The sequence below is a fragment of the Penicillium verrucosum genome, assembly GCF_028828655.1.
Source record: "Penicillium verrucosum strain IBT 35672 chromosome Unknown utg000005l_segment0_segment0, whole genome shotgun sequence".
NCBI lineage: Eukaryota > Fungi > Ascomycota > Eurotiomycetes > Eurotiales > Aspergillaceae > Penicillium > Penicillium verrucosum.
In genome coordinates, this window is record NW_026643214.1 from 1,191,773 (window position 1) to 1,216,495 (window position 24,723).

Below are 24,723 nucleotides of genomic sequence, written 5' to 3' on the forward strand. Positions count from 1 at the left end.
TAAGTACCTTTGTCACTGTTGGTGAGCGCCAGATAGCAATAGCATATAGCAGCTTTCGCCTCGTCTCAGGCCTTTCCTCCCCACGCTATTTTCGGTCGTTACTTGTCCATGACCATGACGAGAATCACTTGGTTAGACGGTCTGCGAGGTCTAGCTGCTGCCAATTCTGTTCTTCGACATGCTTTCTTCATGGAACCCAAAAGTGTGTTTGGACTTTTGTTTCGCTCGTACTGGGCCGACCCTCGTGAAGCAAATCGCCACTTTATTGAACTTCCACCTTTTCGACTCATCTTTGCCTCAAGCTCATGGGTAACCTGCTTCATGGTATTGTACGGAGTTGCAATTTCAATACCCGTCATCCAGTCCCGACATCTCCCCGTCGACAAGGATGGATCTTGGGTCAAGGTTTTATGCTCGCAGGCTACTCGTCGGGTTTTCCGTCTCTATCTGCCAGTGTTCTGCGTCTCACTTCTATCAAATCTCATATTCTATTGCGACTTTGTAACCTACCCACAAGCGGTCAAAATGATGGAACGAGCATGGAATCTGCAGCCGCTGACTGCACCCTGGGCGCACATCAAATTCTCGTCGTGGCAGTTGCTTCATCTGATGACTTTTGTTCGATACGATCTTGACATCGCCAACACGATGGAGCGAGATGATTTGGAGGGTGTGCTCAATCCACAATTTTGGTCAATTCCAGTTGAATTCCGTGGCTCATTGGTGATTTACTTTTTACTCCTTGTCACTGGACTTTGGAGGCCCCTTCCCCGTCGCCTCTTGTTCATACTAGTCACCTTTTGGTGGTTTTTCCTTGGGCAGTGGGATATATTCGCATTTACTTCAGGCCTGTGCATCGCAGAACATCTCTATGGAGAAGCGGAAGAAGCAAAGGGTCACATCCACCTGTCTTCTGACTCTGACCCTGCCTCCGACCATTCTTTCTCGAAGCGTATCAACCGGAACTGGAACACAATCAAGTTATCGACTTCATTCCACTACTTGTGGACAAACCTATCATTACTCGTGGGATTATTTCTGCTGTCTATCCCGGACGATGGGCCCCTTGGCGCCGAATATCAATTTCTGCTTGCCATCTCAATCTCCCCATGGTGGACCGTGAGTGAGATTTTCAACAGGTGCTGGACCGGGCTGGGAGCAACTCTTTTGATTATCACTATTGCCAATATGAGATGGCTACAATACCCACTCAACTCGCGACCATTGCAGTTCTTGGGCCGGATCTCTTATCCACTATATGTCATTCACTTTGCGGTTTATTTTTCTTTGAAGTCGCCAATGCAAAACTTGTTCTGGTCCATTGCCAGGGGCGAGTCGTATCCCGGATCGGAGGCCGCCTGCTTACACAAAGGCGCATTCACATTTACTTGGATCGGCTCGCTTCTTACATGCTTCACCATGATGATTATTGTGGCAGTCTTATTTGAGCGACACATTGATCGGATGGCCCGCCAAGCTGGTAGGTTGTTTGAATCTCGAGTCATTCAATAGCGGCGAGATCATATGTTTCCCTTTCGTTCTTCTTTCACTGCTTACGATTTTACAACGGGGCTTTGTCATTACTTTTCATTTTGGGGGGCATTTCTAAAGTATAGCGCAGGCAACGAATATATATCATTCAAAAGTTTCGTGTTTCTCACTCTGTTGTCTAAATTTAATTTTCATCCGGGGTTTCCAAGTGCTCGCTGGCCGCCTATTAGTATTCATTCCAAGGTTGAAAATAACCAAAGCCTCAGCAAATCTGCCGAGGATATTTGCAGAGGTGCAGGCTGGTATGACAAGGCAAGGAAATGTTGACACTTCGGGACCAATATGCACACCTGAGCATGTGCAAGATATTTGCTCCGGAAATCTTCTACGTCCTAAACCTCACATCTGGGCATCTGAGAAACCCCGTAACCAGATGGATACGTGTGAATAGTTGTGTCCATTTCCAAAAGCTCCACATCTCCACTTCCCCTCTCTTCTTTCTCGAGGTCATCTCGGGGTGCGTTCTGTTTGTGGCCTTGGTGACTGCTGATCTCATCACAGCCTGGTTTGATTTCCCTATGAGGTAGCATGCAAAGTCTCCGTTGGTGCAGCCGTTGGTGCAGCTAACGGGCCTTTGTGGTGTGAGAGATATTAAAGAGCATTACAGCCCACATATTGGCATGTGCATATGGGTAGCAATGCGCTGTATATCATGGGGCTTTGACCTCTGTCACGATTAAGTTAGGAAAAAGGAAAAGGTTTGGAAGATCATTTTCGCAGACGTCAGGACGGCCGATGTATGAAAGGACTCGGACTCCACTTAGCGTACAGCTCGGAGTGATGAACGAGCGTGGGCTGAAACAGCACTGTCCATGTCCTGACTCCATACCTGCATTCATCTGGGAAAAATTGCACTAATATGTCAAGATCTACATACACACTTCGAGCCAGCTGGCGAGGATTGAGTACATGCTGGGCAGACACGAGCTACTAGTAATGCATAACGCCTGGTATTCGAGATATATAGGTCTTACAATGGCCAATTATGTGAAAATGATCGGTACACGTCAACGGTGCGGATGCAGCGGCAAATGCAGCACTTGGGTGGTGTGGAGTATATAACTTAACCTCGGACCTCAGCCCGAGTATATGTATGTAATGACTCTGAAATTCCAATACATGGTAATACACTTAACAAATACGACTGTATTATTGCCGTTTTGCGCTTTGACTGCGTATTTGCAGAATAATGGATACGGGATGCAAGACTTTAAACTTTCTATCTCAGAACAAGGGAAATACGCGACTGTATTTTGTTTTACACACTAAATTGACCATCAAAACGTCGTGTACATGTAATTATATCAGTCAATTGTACCTTGAAGGTGGTGCCACTTGAAAGGCTTACAAGTTTTGGTCCGATTCGATTTCCCCTCAACATTGGAATAGCTCAGTCGTCGCCTGGTTAGGCGGGGTTGCACGCATAAACCAATAAGATGTGCATTTAGCATTAACCATACGTGGGCTATAGATTTCCTCAAGTCATATAGCTCGTGCCAACCTCTTATTATACAGTTAAATAAATGCCATTGTTGGTGCTTGGAAGTCCTAACTTATACTATCTGAATCTGACAAGAATAAACGCGAATCCTGTTTAAACAATGTCGGAGAACTTTTCCTCTCTTCCCATTATTGACTTTCAAGATGCCCTTTCGCCCGCCACAAAACCCCAATTTTTGGCTGAACTTAGACATGCACTTGTCAAGGTCGGATTTTTGTACTTGAAAAACCATTCTATTTCGGTCCAAGTGCAACAAGATCTATTACGAACATCGGGAGATTTTTTTCAGCCTGCCTTCCGATAAAAAGGCAGAAGTGAACATGGCCAATACCAAATCATTTCGTGGATATACTGGCTTAGGAAATGAACGAACGGCTGCGAAGGCTGACGAAAGAGAAACCTTCTGGGTATCTTGCATGCCACCTGACGTGGTTGAAATGAAATGATTGCTAACGTGGATACACATCTAATAGGCTGGATTGCACGAAATTCAGGACAGTTCCGAGCTCCCTGTTTGGTATAATCTTGTGGGGCCTAATCAGGTATTTCCAAGAAGCCATATCTTCTGAAAGGCTAAGCTAACTTCGTTTATAGTGGCCAGCAGAAACCTCAGCGGTTGGCTTTCGCAAGTGCGTGGAAGCATACTTGGCAGAAATCGACCATCTTTCGGAGAGGTTCACAGGCCTGGTTGCTGAAGCGCTAGACACGGATCCCTCGGTCTTCGCCAATTTCTTTAAGAAGCCATGTATGAGCGGTATGAAAATCGCGGCATACCCTGCACCAGACGCTTCACAAGGCACCAAAACCGAGTTTCAAGGGGTTGGACCTCATAAGGATGGCTCGTTCTTGACCTATCTACTCCAAGGAACGGAACATTCCAGCCTCGAAGTACAGAACAAATCGGGCGAATGGATCCCAGCACCCCCAGTACCAGGCACATTAGTGATAAATATCGGTCGCTCGTTGGAGGCTCTGACTCAAGGCGTGTGTGTTGCAACTACTCACCGAGTCAACCTAACGAGCGAACAATATTCAGGACGACAGTCGGGTGGTGGGCAGCTTGGTGCACGGCTTAGCTTCCCTTTCTTCCAGATGTTTGGCTTTGATGTGACAGAGGAAGATATCAAATTAGACATTCCTGATCACATCACCAGGCTGCGTGATGAAAGTGTCCGGTCTGATGCTGAGTCATTCTTCGGGGATCTCTTCAAAACTGTCATTGGAGAGGCCTTCATGATCAACGCGCTGACGAGCCATCCGGAGGTGGGCAAACGATGGTATCCTGAAGCCCTGACTGAAGCCCTGAAAAAGCAGGAAGAGGGGAAGAAATTGGACAATGTGAAAGCTCAGACCGCTGAATGTGTTGTATAGGCTATCGTCTGCGTAACGATGCATTGATAATTCACAAATTTCAGAAGACTTTTCGGGCTTACTATAAATATCCTGTTCGCATGGCTTAAATCTTCGGAAGAAGAAAAGGTCGACATGGATTTCAAGGGATAGAACACTGTCATGTTCTCATGAGAGTTTGCTGTAGGAGCCATTTCCTGAAAGTGGCCAAAAATAGTAGCAGGGGATCAGCGCAAGCCATTAGTTGGGGCGGCCCGATCCCCGAGGAGAGAAGTGGAGGGAAATGGAGTGAGTGGAGAGGAGATGGACATGTCCCCTGCGGTGCACCTGCACCGGTGCACCGATCTTGATCTCATTTGATTTGCATTCTCCCCCCTTCGTTTTCTTTTTTCTTTTTTTTTTTTGTTTCTTTTTGCCAGCGGTAAAAAGACTTGATACACACATAGTGTCTTGGCTAATTTGTACGTAAATAGACCGTATAGTTAGCATCCCCCACACTTGCTCATGCACTCACCCGTGGACCTCTTTTTCACTTATTCTCGCACATTTGTCACCCATTTGTCATCCATTTATCACTCATTATCACACATTTATCATCAAACGATGAATCAACGTCCATCAGATCGCGAGCATGAGAATATGCCACTTTTGCTCGAGCAGGGTGGACGCCAGAAGAGTCAAGCTCTTCCCAAGTCCCACTTTCGACAACCTTCAGTGTGCTACAAACCCCAAAAGTTCGAGGGAACAAAAAAAAAGAGGATTTCTGACCGATTCATAGCCATCCTGGGTCGTGTTTTTTTACACCAATTACATGTTCATTTTCGGAGTCTTAACTATCCCAGAGTTTAATGCGACTCTCTCCTTGGTCTGTCACCAGCGATACTCAATCGGCCGACCCCCTGCCCACGGACCTACCGAGGAACTCAAGAAATGTTTCGCCAACAAACACGCGCAATCCGATCTGTCTCGCTTTCTCATCTATGGCCAAGCGACAGCAGGTCTCCTAGGTGCCTTTGCAACCCCAATCCTGAGCTCACTGTCAGATCGCGTCGGTCGCAAGCCGATCCTCGCCTGTACTATAGTGGGACCGTTGCTATATGAGACACTCATGGTATTAGTTCTCCGCTATCCAGATTGGATAGACATGTACTGGCTGCTGGTAGGATATGCAATTGAAGGTTTTAGCGGGACCACGATTACGGCAACAGCGATCTCGCAGACATATATCACCGACCTCACACGCCACAGCGCCGGGGCGCGCTGGTTCAGTTATCTACAGGCGGCGTTTTCATTCGCGGGCGCGGGAGGGCCTATCATTGCCGGCTTACTACTAACGACGCCTAATAGCATCCAGCTGATCTACCAGCTTGCTATGGGTGCTCATATATTCCTCTTGTTGTTTATTCTTTTTGTCTTGCCTGAATCGCGAAGCCCAGACTCAATTAGTCGTCGCGACCGAGACGGAGATATCTCAGAATCACCCCCCGATGAAAGGAACAACCTCCGCGGATGTCTGATATCGATCAAGTCTATTTGGGAATCCCGAGTGTTCCGACAAAAGAATATGATCATTCTAGCCGTGATAGAGATGATTATATTTGGGAATATAATAGGCCTACCCACGCTACAATTGGCATACCCGGCATTCTTATTCGGATGGGCACCGGCTACGCAAAGCTTCTTTTTCTCCATGGCCTGTTCATGGAGTGTTCTGGTTTTGACGTTGGTATTTCCTCCAGTACTAGCCCGGGTACGCCGATGGAAGAGGGTAGATATGCCGAGTCGGTCGACTACCTCTAATTCCGGGGAGGTCGGCTTGATCCAGGTGAACTTTGTACTACAGATGATAGGCTATATGGGAATCGCCTTCTCACAAGCGCCTAGCCATTACATCGCATCCTCCTTGATCCTTGCATCTACCGCTTCTATTACGCCTCTGTTGATATCATGCCTCACCGCGCAAACGCCTCACTTGAAATCAGGGCAATTACTGGGAGCTTTGAGTTTTCTCCATTCAATTGCTCGAGTTGTGATTCCTACGCTCCTGAATGCTACGTACAGCATGACGGTAGGAATATATCCGGCGCCTTTGTTCATGCTATTGTCAATAATCCTAGGGGGGGCTGCTCCTTGCCAGCATGTATATAAACACAAATACACTGTGACAAGCTCCATGGAGGGGGTTTCGGATCGCAATTTCCGACTTTCTTTCCTTTTCATTTGTTTACTCATCTTTGAATTTCTTTCGTTCTTTTTTCTTTCTTTTCCTTTTTTGAGGAAAAGGGGCTTCGGGTTCGTCGAATTTTGTTTATGTAATGCGGTTGACAATCCCAGGAGGGTAACTCTAGGAGCATGCATCTCATTTCATGGAGTTGATCCTCATCCTAGAGCTGAAATGAAGCCGCTGATGTGATACCTAGCGAGGAGACCTATTCAGTGCAAGGTAAGGGAAAGCGAAGATCATCAAACCCATCTCCCCGAAGGCGACCTTGATTTATCAACACGGAGATACCCAGCAAGCCGATCGAGATCCCGCCCTAGTTTGAACTCCATGTAACGCAAACATTCCCTCCTTTAGTCACCACGTGGCAGATTTGATAACAAAAGTCAACAAATTATTGAATGTGGTGGCTGGAGCTTCATCGGACATATCAGTTCTTGTTACAGATAACTTCTTACGCGGCTCTCACAAGCAAGGAGTGGTGATCTTCCATCTGGAATTCAGGTGGCCCACTCCATAGTTACCGAGAAGCCGATCTAACAATTCCTCCTGGCCCGAAACTGAAAAAGAAGGCTCCAGGGCTGATCAGAATGCTTGCTTCGATGCAACCCATACGCGATAATTGGTTTATCTTGGTTGTCTTGCGTCGGCTATAAGGTCCCACAATACCTTGCATTCCAGCACCTCGTAGATGATGAGCAATCGTTGCGTTCTCAAAAACCGATCGGTCTGCACTTCCAGTCTTCTATTTTTCCAACCTTTCTATCAGGCATTCCAGATTCATTGTCCATCCTCGCCATGGACCGACATCAGCCCGAGTCTCTCTCTGATGGATCTACGGCATGTCACAATGATGAGCACAAAAAACCTTTGAAACCAAGCAAATTGCTTTTGGCGACCTTGTACTTTGGTATTTACTCCCAATACTGAGCCATTTGTTATTCTGATGCTGATTACATGGCTTGTTCCTCCTTTTCTAGGTGCATTTCTAGGAACAACCGATGAGAGCTTCGTGCTTATTACCTCCCACCACATCGCACAAGATTTAGGGCAAGCTTCGTCTGCATTTTGGCTCATAACAGGGTATAACCTTGGTTATTCGATAGCACTGCCAATCTACGGTAGGATCTATGAGATTTTAGGTCAACTAAAGGCCTTCCTGCTTGCCTACGTGTTATATGCAGTTGGGGCCGCCGTGATGTAAGACATTGATGACTACGACTCGCAACCCCTTTACTACTCAGCCGCTGACATGAATAGGGGCTCCGCAAAGCCTTTGCCTGTAGCAATTATCGGGCGGCTCTTGGCGGGCCTTGGTGGGGCCGGGATGGTAGATCTTGCGTCAGTTGCTTTGAACGGTATGACTTCTATAATTGATCCCCACGCCCTACCTTTCTGACGGTAAATTTTCATGCCACAGAGATGGCGGACCTACGGCAGGTGGCTGTACTGAGAAGTTACCTTATGGCCTGCATCGTCCTTGGAGGACTTGCTGGTGCCCCTTTGGGGGCCTTTCTTACCAGTGTATTAGGATGGAGAATGTAAGCCCCGTGCCCTACGCTCCATGCTCAAAGCTAATTGCAAACTACTTGAGATAGATCGTTTTTCCTCCATATACCGTTAGTATTTATTTGCGCTATCATCACTACATTCAAGCTCTTTGCCGGTTCCAGGGCCTCGTCAAAAGAAACAGGCCACAGGAATGAAGAGAATTGCCCAAAGAAGCCGGCTACAGATCGCCCGTCGCTCGATATGGGAGGAATCATCACCTTGACCTGCACTATCGTCGCCTTTGTTCTTCTTATTCAGCTTTCAACGGAGTACGATCTGAGCGGTTCTCACATAGGTATTCCTATAGGTCTTGGGGTTGCTCTTCTGGTCTGTGCCACACTATTCGGCATCGTTGAAGTCAAATGGGCTAGCAACCCTGTGATTCCGTTCCAACTTGTGAAGACCACTCAAGTTGGTCAGATATGGGGTGCCACCTTCTTCTCCTCGATGGCCAACTTTGTTGTGAGTTATTGACTATAATTCATTGGAACGAGCTTGATCAGGCAAGCTGATCCCTCTCTCCTACAAGCTGGCTTCTACTATCAGTCCATATTTTGTCCAAACTCACGAGTTGACAACAGCGCAGAGCGGACTCAGTCTTATACCTCAATCAGTGGGAGCTACTATTGGGGCTATCCTGACAGGCATTATTGTGAAACGGTACGAATCGCTTCCTGATCCCCCTTCAGCCCAAGCCTAACAGTTCTCCTTAACTTCACAGCACGGGGCGTTATAAGGCGTGTGCCATAATCGGACTCTGTGTCGCCATTGTGAGTCACGTAATAATTATTGTTCGTTGGTCAGTCTTCGAGCCATTTATGTGGGAGTTGATATACACAGCAACTGCCGGGTTCGGGGCTACAATGAGCTGCTCAGCCCAATTTGTTGCGCTGAGCTCTGCTGTTTCTGAGAAACAAATTACCGTCGCCATCACGTCGTACTATCTTTTCCAGCAAATTGGGAACATGATTGGTATTGCTTTGACACAACCTCTGCAGCGCCTCTTGTTCGAAAAGCTGCTTGGGAAAAAGATTGGAACAGATTTGGAAGCAGCAAAGGTATGAAAAAGAACGCTATTCTTTGTGGACATTTTTTTTCAAAGATATTAACATCACTTCACAGACTATCAAGCATATACTGGACAACGCCCAATTTTCGTGGTCATTACCGAGCACTCTACATGGAGTGGTAAATTTTTGCTTCCGTCAAAGTTATTTGATTAGCCCCGGTAAATTCATGGCCTGTCTTGAGTCTCTAGATACCCAACCTCTTATACTTACAATATTCTCGTTCCAGTTCTTAGCATAGTAGCCTTATCCTCGGCCTTGCTTTTGCTTATCAAGCTCAAGGATACTACTGTTTGATCCCTTCAATCACAAGGTCAATTTCCCTTGAACCAATAAGGACCAGTGATCAAACGGACCTAGACCAGCAACATAGTCTAACACAGCACCATGCTGGTGGGCTTTTTTGCGCTTCGGGCGCAGTGCTTGTGATAGGTTCCCACCCCAGCGATCACCCCTACTGACCTGCGCTCGTATAAATTTTCTTTTGCCTTGGGGCACCCTTTTCTTCACTGGCTGTTTCTTGTATATTAGCCCCCTTTTTTTTTGGCCACATTTCCTTATCCAGTTACTCTATGTCTTTAACTTAATTTCTATCTTCCACCTTCAATGCTTGCTTCTTCACCGCTGATTCCATACATCGGGCTCTGGCGTCCGGGAAATAAGGCTGGCTTGTCAAGGAATTATCATGGGTTGCATATATAATTGATATTTGTGACGCTCGATCGCAGGTTATATGTAACGACTGCTAGGTGTAGTATGCCTAGGTGCGGCCAAAGTGTGTGAAGTGGCTGACTGTGAGGTCCTCCCTCGGCGACGCGAAGGCTTACATCGAGGCATGGTCGCTGGTGTAGAAATTCGGCTGGCAGTGTTTGAATATCTCATGTGTTATATAGTTATAGGGTGTTGTTACAACCACCCCCCTGGCTGAAAATTCAGACACCGCATTCCCGATCGGGTGCGATACTAGATTCTGCCACATCTCTGCCAGGGATAGAGCTTTCTGCTATACAACATAGTTATATTCTGGGTTACATAGTAAAAACTACTGCATTTTGATCAGAAAGATCGTACATTTCTGCCTAGTTACTGCCTTGATACTCTATATATTGATCATCCTTTTTACACACCTCCCCGTGCGCGCTTTTGTCCCCGTCCACGTCCTCGACCACGCCCTCGATCACCACTACCAGTTCAACTACTGCCAGTCCCCGTCCCCGTTCCCAGCCATATTGATAGTATGAATGATGAATTGAAGAGATTGAAACGATTGACGAAGAAAGTGATAGAAAAGGGGTAGTAAGAAGGTAGGTTAATGTATGTAAACTAGAATTATCAATTGGTCTGATTTAGTATACAGGAAAGTGACTTTATTTTATATAGGGTTGACATACAAATTGTAGGTATCCACTGTCTTATCTTATTATGTGGGGTGGTTTGACATAAAGGCGGTGTACAATCTCGAAGGTGGTGTGGAGACCGGTAGGCAGAAGCAGACATCAATCCAGTGTCGCACCCGATCGGGAAGGTGGCTGAATTTTCAGGTGGGGCGGGGGGGGTCCCTAGTTATAATCATAACTATATTGTGAGCACTTTAGCTGACAGTATATTATAGCCTAATATAGGTTGTAATATATTTTGATAACTAACGTATTTCACTACCGAGCCGCCACTATCGCCGAGCCGCTACCCTAAGAACACCATAGTAAATGCAATATTTTACAACCTTATATCCCAGCAACCATGTTACTGTTTGGTTTCATTGTCATTCGATGGCTATCGATAAGACTTTTGAACACCATATGTTAGGTTCAAGAAGATCAGAAACCTACATTATCATGGTATTGGAAATTACATAGCTTAAAGCTAGAAATATATATATCTCAATCGTAAAGTAGTAAAGATGCTCCAAAGCCCTTTGAGACATATATATCTGCTAAAATGCATTAATCTATTAGGAAATTTCCACATAGCCTAACGTCGTGGAGATGTCAAGTTGTAATCTATCCCATTTACTATGGTGTTTTGGGCTGGCCACTCGCTTGTGAAATCCTACCTTCTTACTCTATTGAATGTATAGAGCTCCGGGAGCGAATTGGTGGGTGGTATTAAGATCTAATTCCTAGACGCGTTTTGGGTAGGGTGGCTAGCTTGCTTACCGAATACTTTATATGAAGACCCATTACTATATTGGAAACCCCTTGAGACATCTCAGAAGGGCGAAAAGCTGTGATATGAAGCTGGTGTAGATCATGTAGATCAGGACCTTAACCGCACCGTCGGAATTAACTCCGAGGCGTCTATACGGACAAATCAAGTTGTATATATAGCCTGATGTCTCTATCTGATATAATAAGTCAAACCATAACTACCTCTTAAGTAAAATAAAAGCGACAACAGGGCCTAGCAACCTGCAGAAATTAGGAAGCAAGGTAAGCAAAACTACTGTATTGGTCTACTCTGTAGCAAACCACTGAACTGAGGAGGAAGGAACGAGTGCAAAGAAGTATATCCAAATCCAAGAGAATGGACCAAGATCATTCTCATTCTGATGGATCATGTGGCGAACTGTAGGGAACTGGTATGACTTGATACCAAAATCTTACTATGCAAAGGAAGTGGTAAAATTAGTGTGTCTTGTAAAAAGCAGCAAGTTGCTCACTATATAACCCCTGAATGCTCCCAAAGTGGGTCTACAAGTGGATCCTATACAGCTCACAGCAAGAGCGATGCGAGCGTCAACTTGCCGATCCGGAGATGCTCGAAGGGAAATGACTGTACTCCGTACTCCGTAACCTAACCAACTATGGGATTACTAGTTAGTTAGGGCATTTCTGGCTGACCTCATGTTCCTTTTCTGTTAGAGATCAGGTGATCTTGGTGAACATTTCCCCATCTCCCTCTTTTAGTCTTCACTTCTTCATACGTCTCAATATTTTCATGTTCGTGCCTTTAACTGACAGTTAGTTCCCTTTTAGAGTTGCATTAGAATGCTTTTTCTTCCTGCATCGGTCTATCAACTCATGTGTATTCTCAACACTTACATCCGTTATCATGATTCGTGTGTTTACAAATTCTCTTTTCGCCACATAGAAGAGGAGCTGAGACACCCAACCCATGAACAGAAATTTCACACGTTATTGTAATAATCATCTTGGCGAAACGCTCTACTACTCGTCTATTTTAAGCAAGGAGGCGGAGAGATTCCACTGAAACAAAGGCTTGCCTCTTTCGTTTTTCTTTTCAAAAAGAAATAAAGTTCCTATGTACACCCACATCAAGGGGTGAGCTGATTATGTATTGATAGGACCCCCTGCTAAATCCTACGTTTCGGTTGGCTTAGAGGACAGCTGAATATTTCAATTATTGGTATTTGCTTGTTTTCAGATCTCGGAGTTCGATTAGTTCGATTGCCACACGTTGCCACCGACCGGGATCGAGAAAATGCCTAAGCCACAATATCCTGCTCTAGCTGAGCCAGGTAAGAATCTGTCCTTGTGATGTGTTTCGAGCAAGATGCATATATTTACATGATTACTCACTCTGTAAGCAATCTCCAATGTAACTAGAAGGTCCGCGTGAGGCGCAAATGCTACTTGAATCGTGCGTTCATGCGATAGAGTGGAGCAACATACCCAGTGAGAGCAATTATTGGCTATTTTGAACAGTGAGACAAGCCCCTCCACTGTCATGCATCGATCATGCAGTCGATCAACCGAGGTGATGGGTGTGATCGAAGGGATTTGAGCTAGGGTGTGCTCCCTAGGTGACTATATTTAAGTAACGTTTGCACTCTTGCAAGTGTTGCTGTCCTAGGGTTTTCTTCATTTCTGATTATCAGCTCGCCGATACAAAGGGTATCACAGGCTTGAAAATGACCGTCGATGATCAGAAGCCACTCCTTGATAGTCCAGTTGGAGTTGATGATGAAGAGTCCATGACCAAGTCGAAGCATCTCCGGATTGGCAAGTTGGCGCTCGCATCGCTCTTATTAGGTGAGCTGTTTTGCTTTGATGGCAAAATCAAGACTTTCATCACTGACATCCGGGAACACAGCTTGTTTTCTAGCCAATGCAGATGAATCCTTTATCCTTACGACAGGCAGTGATGTCGCCGCCGCCCTCGACGCACCCGAATATACCTCGTGGCTTATTACTTCGTATAATCTGGGCTATACAACTGCACTTCCATTGGTGAGAACTCCTAAGCTGAATGCTGACTTGATGGCTGACGATCGAAGCACGGTCAATTATGCGATTTGACTGGACCCAAAAGAGCCATTCTACTAGCCTTGACCTTGTATGGATCTGGGTGCATTATAACGTGAGCTATCCCATGTACGACCTTGTGAAGGTTATATGGAAAGCCCATATCTAACCCAGTGATAGAGGAATCTCGGGTTCCATCCACGTCGCCCTCGCCGGTCGTGTTATCTCAGGAATCGGTGGCTCTGGAATGGTTGAACTAGTCTCCGTTCTGGTAAATGGTATGTATCTCTGAGCTCGTGGTGTGTACATCCTGAATGATGGCTTTACTAAGATTTCGAACTTGACTACAGAAATGGGCAGCTTTCATCGCGTCGCGGTGTTGCGCTCTTACGTTACCACGTCTTCGATAATGGGAATTACTTGCGGTGCTCCCTTGGGTGCCCTGCTCACTAGCTACTTTGGCTGGCAATGGTGAGACCCGGATATTGAACTGATTGCATCTGAGGGCTAAAGGGCTAACGGACTGTTTCATCTTAACTTAGGGCATTCTTGATACATGTCCCCTTTGCGATCCTGTGTATCGGCGTGGTCTTCCTTGCACTTCACATTGAGAAGCCGCAGTCTATTATCCCCACTGGAGAAACATATGGAGCGATTAATACGAATAAGTATGGTGGCGCTAAGTTGAAACAGAAGTCATTCGATGTTGCAGGGCTTGTTTTCCTCATGACCGCAATCGTATGCTTGCTTGGCCTCATTCAAGTAATCCCAGCGCAAGATATGGACAATAGGTCAACCGCTCTGATTACTCTGGGGGTCGCTTGCTTGGCATGCTTTGTGGCGTTCTTCATCAACGAAGCCTATGTGGCCCAAAACCCATTGATCCCGCTTTTCCTCCTCAAGCCTCACAACCTCGGTTTGATTTATGCTGTTCAAGTGCTTACTGGTGTGACAAATTCTGCTGTAAGGTCCCTGAGCTCTGATCAACGCGACTCGCAGCATGGATTTCTGACTCGTCGTTTATAGTCAATACCGATAGTTTCGGACTACTGGGTCACCACTCGAGGGTTCTCAGCCGTGGAGGGCGCAATGTGCTGGGCGCCATCTACCTTTGGATTTGTGCTTGGCTCACTAATAACTGGCAGGTTGATACAAAGGTAAGGCTTCAATATCATATCTACCTAAACCTGAAGTGGTGCTTCTTAACTCACACTTTGACGACAGCTCTGGTAGATATCTTCTTTACACAAAGATCGGCATTCCGCTGGCTTGTTCGAGTTTTCTCCTTATGTTGATACGATGGACCTTGTATGAACCGAATATGTGGGAGATCACATATTCACTCGCCTCGTCGGTGGGACTCGGAATGATTCTTTCTTCTCAATTTGTTGCCCTATCAGCCGCCAAACCCGAGGCAAGTCCGGCTACATCCGTCACGACCTTTTACCTTTGCCAGCAGATAGGCTTTATGGCAGGTGTAACCTCATCAAGGTCCTTGGTGAGGAGAGCCATTGAAAGTGGGCTGAAAGCTACTCTTGGGAACAACGCTAGAAGCCGGGAGGTAAGTCAATATCTACGGATCCTATTACTGCAAAAGACTTGAAAGACTTACGATTTCAATGACGGATAGTTGATTACTCAAGTACTGGCTCATCGGCGATCATTGAAATTTGTCCCCCTCATCTTCAAGACACTGTGCGAACGACTATCCAGCGGAGCTATTACGTACCCCCAGGTGAGAAGCTTGCCCATATTGTCTCCAAAATGTTAGTTTTTCGCTGACATAGTCCTGTTACAAAGCGATCTCAATCGGCTCTCTACTCCTGATTCTTTTTCTTTGCTTCAGACAGAGAGAGGCTAAGTCAACTTGAATTTGTCAACCAAGTTAAAATATTTTAAAAAAGTCACTCCTACCACACATGTCTTGTCATTCTGTCCAGAAAATAACTGTAGCTTGCCGTATAGAGGAAAGAAGATTTTCATTATGCTAGGGCGATGCTTGGGTTGTCATCTGAAAGTTGCTGCTTTATTGAGATATAACCTCGTCAGATACCCACTCTGTGCCTTAAACCACCAGGAATGTCTGTGATGAAAATTATCGTAGAAAATGAAACGTTTTTATCTTCATTTCAGCAACGATTCTTGGCCCGGAATCTGCTAAAGTCTTTCGTTTTCGACCTGACGTCAGAAATGAATAGACAAAATCTAGGGTGTATTTCAAAATTCTTTTGCATAATTTTCCCAAGGTTACGAACATGGAAACATGTAATTGTGTTCCCCCACGAAGCAAACCTAGTTTTCGAAAAGGTTGTTGTAGCTTGCGATGGGGTTGCTAAGCAAAGCATTGGCTGTGGTGGGCTTGCTAACAAGGTGGTAGTAGTAGCCGGAGTGGTGACTATGTTGACCGCGTTAGCGACTTGGCGTTGGCGGAGTGGAGAGGTGTATCGAAGGGGAGGCACTTGTTTATTGTAGGGTGATAGCGCTTGATAAGGGCTGAAAGCCTTTGCACGTTTGTGTAGTGACAATAGTGGGAGAGGGGCACGTTGAGACCGTTTGCTAGTGTCGAAACTCGGTAGGTATTTGTATGTGGCCTGGCCGGTTATGTCGATGGTGACTGGTGACGATGGTGCCGATAGTGACGTTGGTAATGGCGGCGTCGATGGAGGGGCGGATGAAGGATGACGATGAGGACAATTGAATAGAGCATCCAAGGGCTCATGACCTGTTAGGAGAGGTCTACGTGGTGGACGTTCGAAGTGCACGGTGCAATGTGAGGTTGATTGTTGAAGAAGTTGAGCTACGGAGAGACTAATAATCTGATAGTGCCTTATCACAATGTCATTTTCCAGTCATTCCATCACACACGCCCCCTGCTCATCTGTCCCACACTCATAATCTTCTGTAAGGGGCTAACCTTTCTTCACCAAGCTTCACAGGAAGAGGAGCTTCGCCGTCTAAGGGTAATTTCAGTCTCAGAACTTGGCGATGCCATATAACCGTAGAGTCCAGAGTGTTCTTCATACGGCTCTGTAATTTGGAAGTCATACTTCATCAAGAAATGACAAAGTATTATCTTCAGTTCGTTCGCAACAAAAAACCTGCCAGGGCATGCCATCTTACCATACCCAAAGCCCAAATGATCAGGACTTGTAGAGACAAGCAAAGCTGTATTTGCCTTATCGGGGATTTGCCGCATGTTCAGGAACCTATACCCATCAAACTTCTCACCATCAGGCCAGACTGAAGAGTCCATCATGTGGGTGGTTGAAATTCCAAGGTATGTCCCCTTGGGCACATGAATATCACCGGGTAGGGTGAGAGTCTCATTCGCGATGCGATGCATCGACACTAAATGTGAGCCTAGTTAGTTATCTGCTAACAATCCAAGGCTCTGAAAACATGAGAATCTTACCCTTCCCCGTTGGCCGCAATCTTTGACTTTCCTTGATGACACTGTCCAAGAGCTTCAAATTTTGCAGCTCTTGTTTGGTAAATCTTTTGCCATCCAGATTGGACTTTATCTCTTCTCGTAGCGCATTGACCAATTCTTGGTCCTGCGACAGATCCGAAATGACATGGAAAACCAAGTCGGCGGTGGTATCCATGCCAACAAATGCAAGACAGATTTGCATAGCAACGGGATCGTACTGACGACCTTGAGCAACCTCCTCCAGCCAATCTAATGCACATGAGCCTGTTTCTGAGCTCTCTCCGTTTTCTTTGCGAGCAGCTATTATTGCATGGCGCTCCTTGATAACCGGTCTAAGGTTCCGTCGAGTAACCTCCACCGTCTCCCGAAGTCTTTTGCACGAGGGCAGCATCCATACAACGATAGGCCGCAGGAACTTTGGCCAGGTATGTAGCTCTCTAGCTGCAGTGATCATCTGATGTGACCATCTAACGATATCATCTCGCCAGGCTGGCTCCCTGCAGAAGTCATGACCAAGAAACGCTCGCCCTGTCACCTGGGCTACAATTGCCGCGATGGCCTGTTTCAATTTGAGTTTGTGCCAATCTAATTTGTTATGATGCCGGTTTAGCCGTATCCTCATATGTGGAAATAAAGGGCGGTTCTCTCTGCATACCTTGTTCATCTGTGCAAATTGTTTTGAGAACAGCCACAGTTTCTGATGCCACTGGCTCTGTGAGCGCATCTTCGAAGGGTGAAGTCAGTAAATTTGGTTTTCATTGTCAGGAGACAGTTTCGGCTCACCCAGAGAATGCGACATTTTTGTTTTTATCATGTCGTTAATAATCCCAGTATGCGCAAGTTCTTTGAATGGTTCGAATCCAGGTAAGTTTCCATGAAGCTCCTATCAAGAGTCAGTAAATACTATCTTTCAACACAGCTCAATTTTCCACCGGGGCATTCTTACGTCGAAGATCCACCATCGAAAGCTCATTCGAGTATCGTTACGAATAATGTTGGCATACTTTGGTCCCAGTATCATTCGATATTTGTTATCTGCAAAAAGATAAAATGCAGAGTGAGTCTAATTTGGAGAGCATTCATCGATTAGCACGTTTCTGCTATGCCTTGAAACATCGGAATACCATCAAGCACCTTCTTTATGCCATCCTTGATCAAATTCGTTGCATTTGTATTGAATCGATGCACGGCTTTCTCTGTTCCAATCTCGTACCATTTCCGTTTGTTGATGATCGGAATTTTGGATGGCCCGGAATTGAACAGTAGAGTTATGGCCAATATAATCAGACTACCGAGACCCAATATGTAAACCGGATCTTGTGACTCAAAAGCTTCAGTCATATTGAAGCTAGAACTCGGGTTATTTATTTTGAGGCGGTGTTTCGAGGACTATTTCCCGTGTGATGAGATAGACCACTAGCTCTCTTCTGACCAAAAAGGTGCAGCGCTTTATAATATCCTCTGCTGCCACGTCATAGGCTCCATCTGCAGAACGCTGACTTCACTGGTTTCTTGAAAATTTTGAAAAGTCTTTACAAACACCGCAACACGCGAAAGGAATACAGGTATCTCAGTAGTAATTTGGGTTCTCCATTTTAAAAATGACACCCAAATAACATTACCGTATTGCATGTATCGCGTCGTACCTAGGTATATATAGAGCCAGAAGGAACATTACTGTATGCATGGCTAGGAACATAGCCCTTCTGCCTGTTGTATACTTCCTGAATCTCATTGGAGCTTCATGTTGTGATTTCTGCACCAATATGGGCCCTTAATATGCCCATGTTGATCAGAATTTGCACGCAAATCAAAGCTTGAACCTTGCAATGTCAGCTGGTGCTTCTCGTCGTCCCTGATGCTGGCAGTCCTTGATGCTGGCACTAGTATGGTGGGACTATGTGGGTGGGAACTCAGTAAAAAAGGCCATACGTTAGGTATCTAGGTATCGGGTATCAGCACCTCAACAGGCACTCTAAAATGAATCTAGCCCAAGGCGATATGGGGTACAATCCACTTATTTGATGATGAGGTATATTTTCTTAGCATTCGAGATCGAAGCGCGGGACTACTGCAAGCGCCATACTTCACATTTGTACTAATCGAGATGGGATCTGAGCCAAGTCCCGTTGGCAGCCATGCTCGAGCCCCTCTCATCATGCAAGTAAATTGGCAACTCCTCATAGGTCGGGATAAGCCGATCGCGATCGGCACCTCGGACCCTACTTGCGAAGTGGACTTCATAAAACCTTGGAAGGGGTTGTATCAAGTGGCGTAAACTTCAAGGTAGGCTCATGCAGGCAGGTAAATTATACCGAATTGAGACAAAGGACGCGCAGTTGAATGAACATACAGCTTTTCACTCCATACTCATACATCTAAGAAAATGAAACAAAAATGCCTATGTACATGGCAAGAATGCGCATGTGACGAGAAATGCTGTGTTATTATTTAAGTCCGCATTGACCATTTACCACTAGATTATTCGAGGGTTACATTATACTGCACTGCCATGCGGTGATTCAATTGTTAGGAGTGTGTTCTGTCGATCTATGTAAGGATTACCTAGATGTGTAATTTGGTCTTCAAGTATTCCGTATAGTATGTACGGAAATTACTAGTGTATACAACTCAATACCGAGGTCCGATCCACCTACATGACTTTTTATACTCCGTATATATATAACCTTCTTATGTGTTAAACCTTGCCGATCACTACTATGATGCTCGGATACAAAGCGTCATACCGCTATTTGATATTATGACCTGTATATATGTCTAGGCGCGTAGAGCAATGTTGCACAACGCGCTATTTGCGGGAATATCGCATATGTATACGCTCGGACGACAAAAATACGAGCTTAGATGGTGGGAAATCTTTCCAAGGTTCGCACCGAGACCGAGGCGGAGTGGTGGGGGGAGGGGGACCGGGCCGCCCCGCAGCTTATTAAATTTCCGTGAATTTGATACAGAGGATCTGACATGGCCAGTGTATTTAATACGGATACGTCATGACAATACCGATCGGTTAAGACTAGATCTGCAAAGCCCACGAAGCCCATACCTCATTGGGGGGGCACTGGACCCCAAACAATGCAAACATCTAGAAAAACGTCACTGTTTTAACCTTGGAGTTACCCTAAGTCTAGAGCACGTTTCCTAAACATTCTAGATATATATCTAACTATGGAATATAAAAACTTACATTTTGGCAATTCCAAGGTTTCCGCGATTTCGACCTGGGTACCGGTCTGATTTTGTTCAAAATTGAGATACATTCTCATATAGGTATTCTAACTAAGAATTTTAAATTTGAACTTATACGATTACCTTGGTAACTAGTAGTCGGTCTAATTCAATGTTATTAGGAGAGGTCTACGTGGTGGACGTCGAAGTTCATAGCGCAATGTGAGAGTTATGCTACACAACCTAAGAGATAGACTAAGAAATATGACAAATGTATTCAAAGAGAAGTTGGGATGTAAGCATCATAGAGAGGACTGTGTAATTTGTAGCAGCACGTCTTCTTGTGATGCCTAGTAATTCTGCAATATCGTGATTCGTTTCGTTTGCTCGCTCATTTCATCGACTTGCTTGTTCCACTCCCTTGTCACATCAAGGTAAGTGGCCGTGTATTTTTCCCCCAAGACTTTTTGTAAGTCTCTATCATCAGCGAGAGACTTCATGCTCTGCTGCATATCACGTGGGAGCGGACTAATGCCAAGCACTTCGCGCTGCTCTTCTGACAGCTCTGTGGGAGAGACTTGGCAGTCCCCTGCGATGAGTGGCAGAGTTTTTCTGAGGCCATCAAGACCCGCCGCCAAAATTGCAGCCAGGGATGTGTATGGGTTTGCCAATCCACAGTGCAATTTCAATTCAAATCGATTGTTGGTGATGCGACGTAAGGCGGTTTCTTTATTCTGCCATCCCCAACTCACAAATTCTCCCCCACTCCAAAGTCCGGTCGCCAACCTCCCGTAAGATACGTTGAGCGGAAGACAAAATGCCATTAGAGATGGAAGATGATTGATGATACCCGCAAAAAATGGGTCCGAGTATTGCGGCTCCGGGGGCGACGACGAACCAATAGAGTTGACCGAAATATGTACGTGGGCCCCCGTGCCCATATTTTCAGGGAATGGTCGAGGGTGTAATGTTGCGCGATATCCAAACTCCTCTGCCATCCTGGAAATGATATCCCGGGCGCGAACAAGAGTATCAACAGCTTTTAAGGGCTGTTGGGGTTGGAGGACGAACTCCCATTGCCCAGGAGAAAGCTCTGAGTGGTACTGTTCGAGCGGAACTTGCTCTTCCTGGAAATTCCTCACGATGGATTCTATCATAGGCAACAATGACCGCATTTCGAATGTCATTGCAGAGCATTTATGGTTTACAAAAGGTTCGGCGCCATCCTTGTCCTCTCTTCGAAAGAAGACGACCTCGATTTCATACCCAATGAGAAGATAAAAGCCGTGGAGGTGGGCGAGGATGTCCGACAGGCAGGACAACTTGGATCGAATACATTCAGCTCGCGGAGTTTTATCTTGGTTCACCAGATTTGCAAGGATACGAACCCGCGAATTCTCATGGGAAGTAATGGAAGCAGTGGATATATCGGGTGCTAGATACATCGCGCCGGTGGATGCCGCAGCGTCCGCAATGTTATCATTGCGAAGAGCATGAAGGTATGCTGATGAGATGCTGATATTTCGGTTCTTCTCGATCATCTCTGTGAAGTATGAGACGGGTATCATCCTCAATCGAGTAGTTCCTTCAAATAGCATGAATTGCAGCCATACAAACTCGATTTTCGGGTGGCTGGCAATAATAGCTTTCCATTTCGCAGTATCCAATTTGCACGAATCGGGATCATCCTGTGCATGGAAGCTTAAGTCAAACTTCTCAATCTCACTCATGGCGAGGGACTAGTAGTGATATTTCTCCAAAGCTTTGGTTGAGATAGATGGTTGAGCCAGTGGGTTATTTGGGTGGTGGAGACGAGTGGTAAACAATTGCGCGGAACAAATAAAGGACTAAGTTCGCTGTCGAGACGAGAAAGTTTATCGCGTCTAGAAAGGTAGGTAATACCTAGGTAGTCTGTGTGGTCGCAGCTTTCCCCTCCTGAATTTCTAGGTGTCTCTCAAGTTTCCCAAGCCAGACTTCGATCTTGTATTATTCACTTTTCAAACCAAAATTACCTGTCTATTACCTATGCAAGTGTAATTTACGTCACGTAAGTTGCATGTATGTAAACGTGTGTATGTAGAGCGCATGCATGTATTGACCCACAAGCCCCACTCCCGCCGAGGGGCAATAAATGACTGCATATCTACACCACGTTTCGTGTTACTGCATGATACGTGCAGCTCTAGACTTTGGGGAGCTGGAGAGCAAAAGTGTGCCATGCTTGCATCGAGACCCACACATCATCTCACATAGGCGCATATATCCGGCCCTCTACGACTGCTCTGATGGGCTCGTTAATCCTGACTCAGGTGAAAAAGTAGAAGCCACATTCGCTCAATTAGGAGGAGTATCAGTACACTTGTATGTATCGCTTGTGGAATTTACCCTTAGTTAGTCGTATCAAAATATTCTATCGCGCATACGTAAGAACTAGTAGGATTCAATCTTTAGATGTGAGAGAAAGCTGCCGAAATCGGGAGTGGGATAAATAATCCATGACATTAACATATTTGGGCCGATGTAGGGACTTAAGTAAAATAGCTTCTATGTTCTAACCTACATGGGAACTTGTCAAAATTGGGGAAGACACACCCGGCCGATGTGGATTGGCCCCGCGTTTTACTTTCATAATATATAAGATAACGTATTTGCTTCGGCTTCAGGGGTACCATCTTCTCTTCATTCGGAGTTGAACGAAAGACGCGCACCTTGCAATACGTCCGACATTACCATTCGAGAAATCCTAGCCAACTCAAAATGGTGTTCTTCCCCACAGAGTTTGCTGAGAGCCTCCAAGCATCCATTGATAAGCGACGAGACATAGGTCGACTTTGGACCCTTCGTCCCCCTGAGTCATACGCCGACCTTGTCAACTTCACATCCAATGACTTTTTGTCCTTGAACTCTGGAGTTCACCGCGAGGAAACCTTGAATGAGATTCAGCGGAATTCTGGTTTCAAAATCGGGGCTGGCGCCAGCCGCGTAGCTGATGGAACCTCAGCATACACCTTCGCGCTGGAACAGTGGCTGGCAGAATTCCACAACGCGGAGTCCTGCCTGCTGTTCAATTCTGGATATGAAGCAAATGTGGCCATATTCAACGTTCTTCCCAGGCCCAATGATATCATTGTCCATGACAGTGCAATCCATGCGAGTACTCATGTCGGCATGCGTGGTAGCCGGGCGTCGTTGATCAAATCCTTCGAACACAATGATCCCGCATCACTGAAGGCTGTTTTACTTGGGATCCTCGAATCCGACCCTGCGGTTGCAAGAGGTCAGAAAACTGTCTTCCTCGCAATTGAGTCCATTTACAGCATGGATGGGGACATAGCTCCAGCTGCCGAGATTGTGCAATGTGTCAAAGAATGTCTTCCGCTTAAAAACGCTGTTTTGGTGGTCGATGAGGCACACTCAAATGGAATCATGGGACCCCAGGGCAGGGGGTTTATTTCCGATCTTGAACTTGAGAACGAGTTTGCCATTCGCTTACATACCTTCGGCAAGGGAATCAATGCTCAAGGTGGTAAGTGAACGTTCCCCTTTCAGGAGCTATTCCCTATATTAACTCTCAAAGCCGCGGTACTATGCCCTCCTGTGGTAAAGGACACTCTGGTCAACTACGCCCGAAACTTCATATTTACTACCGCTCCCGCATTCCTTACTATGGCCACTGTCAGGGCGTCCTATAATGTCATTGCAAGTGCAGAAGGAGCAAAGGTATATATCTTGGGCTTCTAGTGAGTGTTGACTCTGCTGACCATCTTTGTAGAGGAGGGAGAGTCTTCAAGAGCGAGTGCACCAATTCTATCGCTCTCTCACTCTGCATGCACTGTGGAAGATTTCGTGCAAAAAGGATCGGCTACAGGTAGCCGCCGCTTCGAACTGGAAATCCATGACCTTTATTTCACCCATTGTTCCTCTCCTAACAAAAGGCGGCCTGTCTCATAGTCTGGAGGACTGGCTCACTGAGAAGGGCTTCTTCACAATCGGGGTGGGCTTTCCTGTGGTTCCCAAAGACAAGGAGCGTGTTAGATGCATCATACATGCCGACCACACGGAAGATGAAATTGACAGCCTCGTTGATGCTGTAGTCACATGGGGGGCGGACGCTCATATCTGAAGTTACAATATCATCATGTCATTTTGCCTGCCTCTTACTTTTCTTATTCCTGCCTCAAATTGGAATGGACTTATCAAATCCTTTCCCAATAATCTACCCGCACTCGTAGGCGTAACCGATCCGACGATTTCTACTTACTCAATAGGTTATAGTAAACTCTCTTTGCTATGCTGTAACATTCTGCAAATGAGTGGAGGACATGACAGGATAGGCTGGCAGATTGACAACGCATTTTAGCATTCCAAAACAATAATTGAAGATAGGCAACACTGAATAATGGAATACCCCTGCGGTCGAGTGGAGTTGTGCGAGCACAGTCCTCCAAAGCAAGATGCACCTAGTTGTAGGATGAGGTGTCCGTCTTCTCCTGCATCTAGCGGGACAAGCCCCGCTTCTAACTGTAACTAAAAGAATTTGCTTCGTGATTATTTCGGCAGAGTATGGAAATATACGATGCAATACATCATTCAGTGACCCAACTGAATTCAGTATGGGCCCAAGCACTGATGCAGGCTTTACTTGTCTATCGCCCGTCACC

The 24,723-nt window shown here is 45.9% G+C and overlaps 8 protein-coding genes across 8 annotated transcripts; 6 read left to right on the plus strand and 2 right to left on the minus strand.

The window, feature by feature from the left end:
• Positions 1 to 114: 114 nt before the first annotated feature.
• N7516_011311 (acyltransferase 3) lies at positions 115 to 1,512 on the plus strand (the record flags this gene model as incomplete). Its single annotated transcript, XM_057224029.1, has 1 exon — positions 115 to 1,512. The coding sequence occupies one exon, from the start codon at positions 115 to 117 to the stop codon at positions 1,510 to 1,512; it is 1,398 nt and encodes a 465-aa protein (XP_057069169.1).
• A 1,860-nt stretch (positions 1,513 to 3,372) lies between these two features.
• N7516_011312 (uncharacterized protein) lies at positions 3,373 to 4,423 on the plus strand (the record flags this gene model as incomplete). The annotated part of the gene is made up of 3 exons (XM_057224030.1): positions 3,373 to 3,459; positions 3,526 to 3,594; positions 3,647 to 4,423. 3 exons carry the CDS (start codon positions 3,373 to 3,375, stop codon positions 4,421 to 4,423), a joined length of 933 nt encoding a protein of 310 aa, XP_057069170.1.
• A 790-nt stretch (positions 4,424 to 5,213) lies between these two features.
• On the plus strand, positions 5,214 to 6,202 carry N7516_011313 (uncharacterized protein; the record flags this gene model as incomplete). The annotated part of the gene is given in 2 exon segments (XM_057224031.1): positions 5,214 to 6,124; positions 6,142 to 6,202. The coding sequence occupies 2 exon segments, from the start codon at positions 5,214 to 5,216 to the stop codon at positions 6,200 to 6,202; spliced, it is 972 nt and encodes a 323-aa protein (XP_057069171.1).
• Positions 6,203 to 7,421: 1,219 nt separating this feature from the next.
• Positions 7,422 to 9,238, plus strand: N7516_011314 (uncharacterized protein; the record flags this gene model as incomplete). The annotated part of the gene is made up of 7 exons (XM_057224032.1): positions 7,422 to 7,533; positions 7,604 to 7,823; positions 7,884 to 7,981; positions 8,044 to 8,164; positions 8,222 to 8,636; positions 8,683 to 8,834; positions 8,896 to 9,238. The coding sequence occupies 7 exons, from the start codon at positions 7,422 to 7,424 to the stop codon at positions 9,236 to 9,238; spliced, it is 1,461 nt and encodes a 486-aa protein (XP_057069172.1).
• A 3,874-nt stretch (positions 9,239 to 13,112) lies between these two features.
• Positions 13,113 to 14,472, plus strand: N7516_011315 (uncharacterized protein; the record flags this gene model as incomplete). The annotated part of the gene is made up of 6 exons (XM_057224033.1): positions 13,113 to 13,233; positions 13,295 to 13,431; positions 13,479 to 13,561; positions 13,627 to 13,724; positions 13,797 to 13,917; positions 13,989 to 14,472. 6 exons carry the CDS (start codon positions 13,113 to 13,115, stop codon positions 14,470 to 14,472), a joined length of 1,044 nt encoding a protein of 347 aa, XP_057069173.1.
• A 1,894-nt stretch (positions 14,473 to 16,366) lies between these two features.
• N7516_011316 (cytochrome P450) lies at positions 16,367 to 17,675 on the minus strand (the record flags this gene model as incomplete). Its single annotated transcript, XM_057224034.1, has 4 exons — positions 16,367 to 16,794; positions 16,859 to 17,461; positions 17,532 to 17,600; positions 17,660 to 17,675. The coding sequence occupies 4 exons, from the start codon at positions 17,673 to 17,675 to the stop codon at positions 16,367 to 16,369; spliced, it is 1,116 nt and encodes a 371-aa protein (XP_057069174.1).
• A 2,737-nt stretch (positions 17,676 to 20,412) lies between these two features.
• N7516_011317 (glutamine synthetase/guanido kinase) lies at positions 20,413 to 21,792 on the minus strand (the record flags this gene model as incomplete). The annotated part of the gene is made up of 1 exon (XM_057224035.1): positions 20,413 to 21,792. One exon carries the CDS (start codon positions 21,790 to 21,792, stop codon positions 20,413 to 20,415), a length of 1,380 nt encoding a protein of 459 aa, XP_057069175.1.
• Positions 21,793 to 22,819: 1,027 nt separating this feature from the next.
• Positions 22,820 to 24,185, plus strand: N7516_011318 (aminotransferase class I/II-fold pyridoxal phosphate-dependent enzyme; the record flags this gene model as incomplete). The annotated part of the gene is made up of 3 exons (XM_057224036.1): positions 22,820 to 23,588; positions 23,640 to 23,782; positions 23,835 to 24,185. 3 exons carry the CDS (start codon positions 22,820 to 22,822, stop codon positions 24,183 to 24,185), a joined length of 1,263 nt encoding a protein of 420 aa, XP_057069176.1.
• Between the last annotated feature and the right edge of the window lie 538 nt (positions 24,186 to 24,723).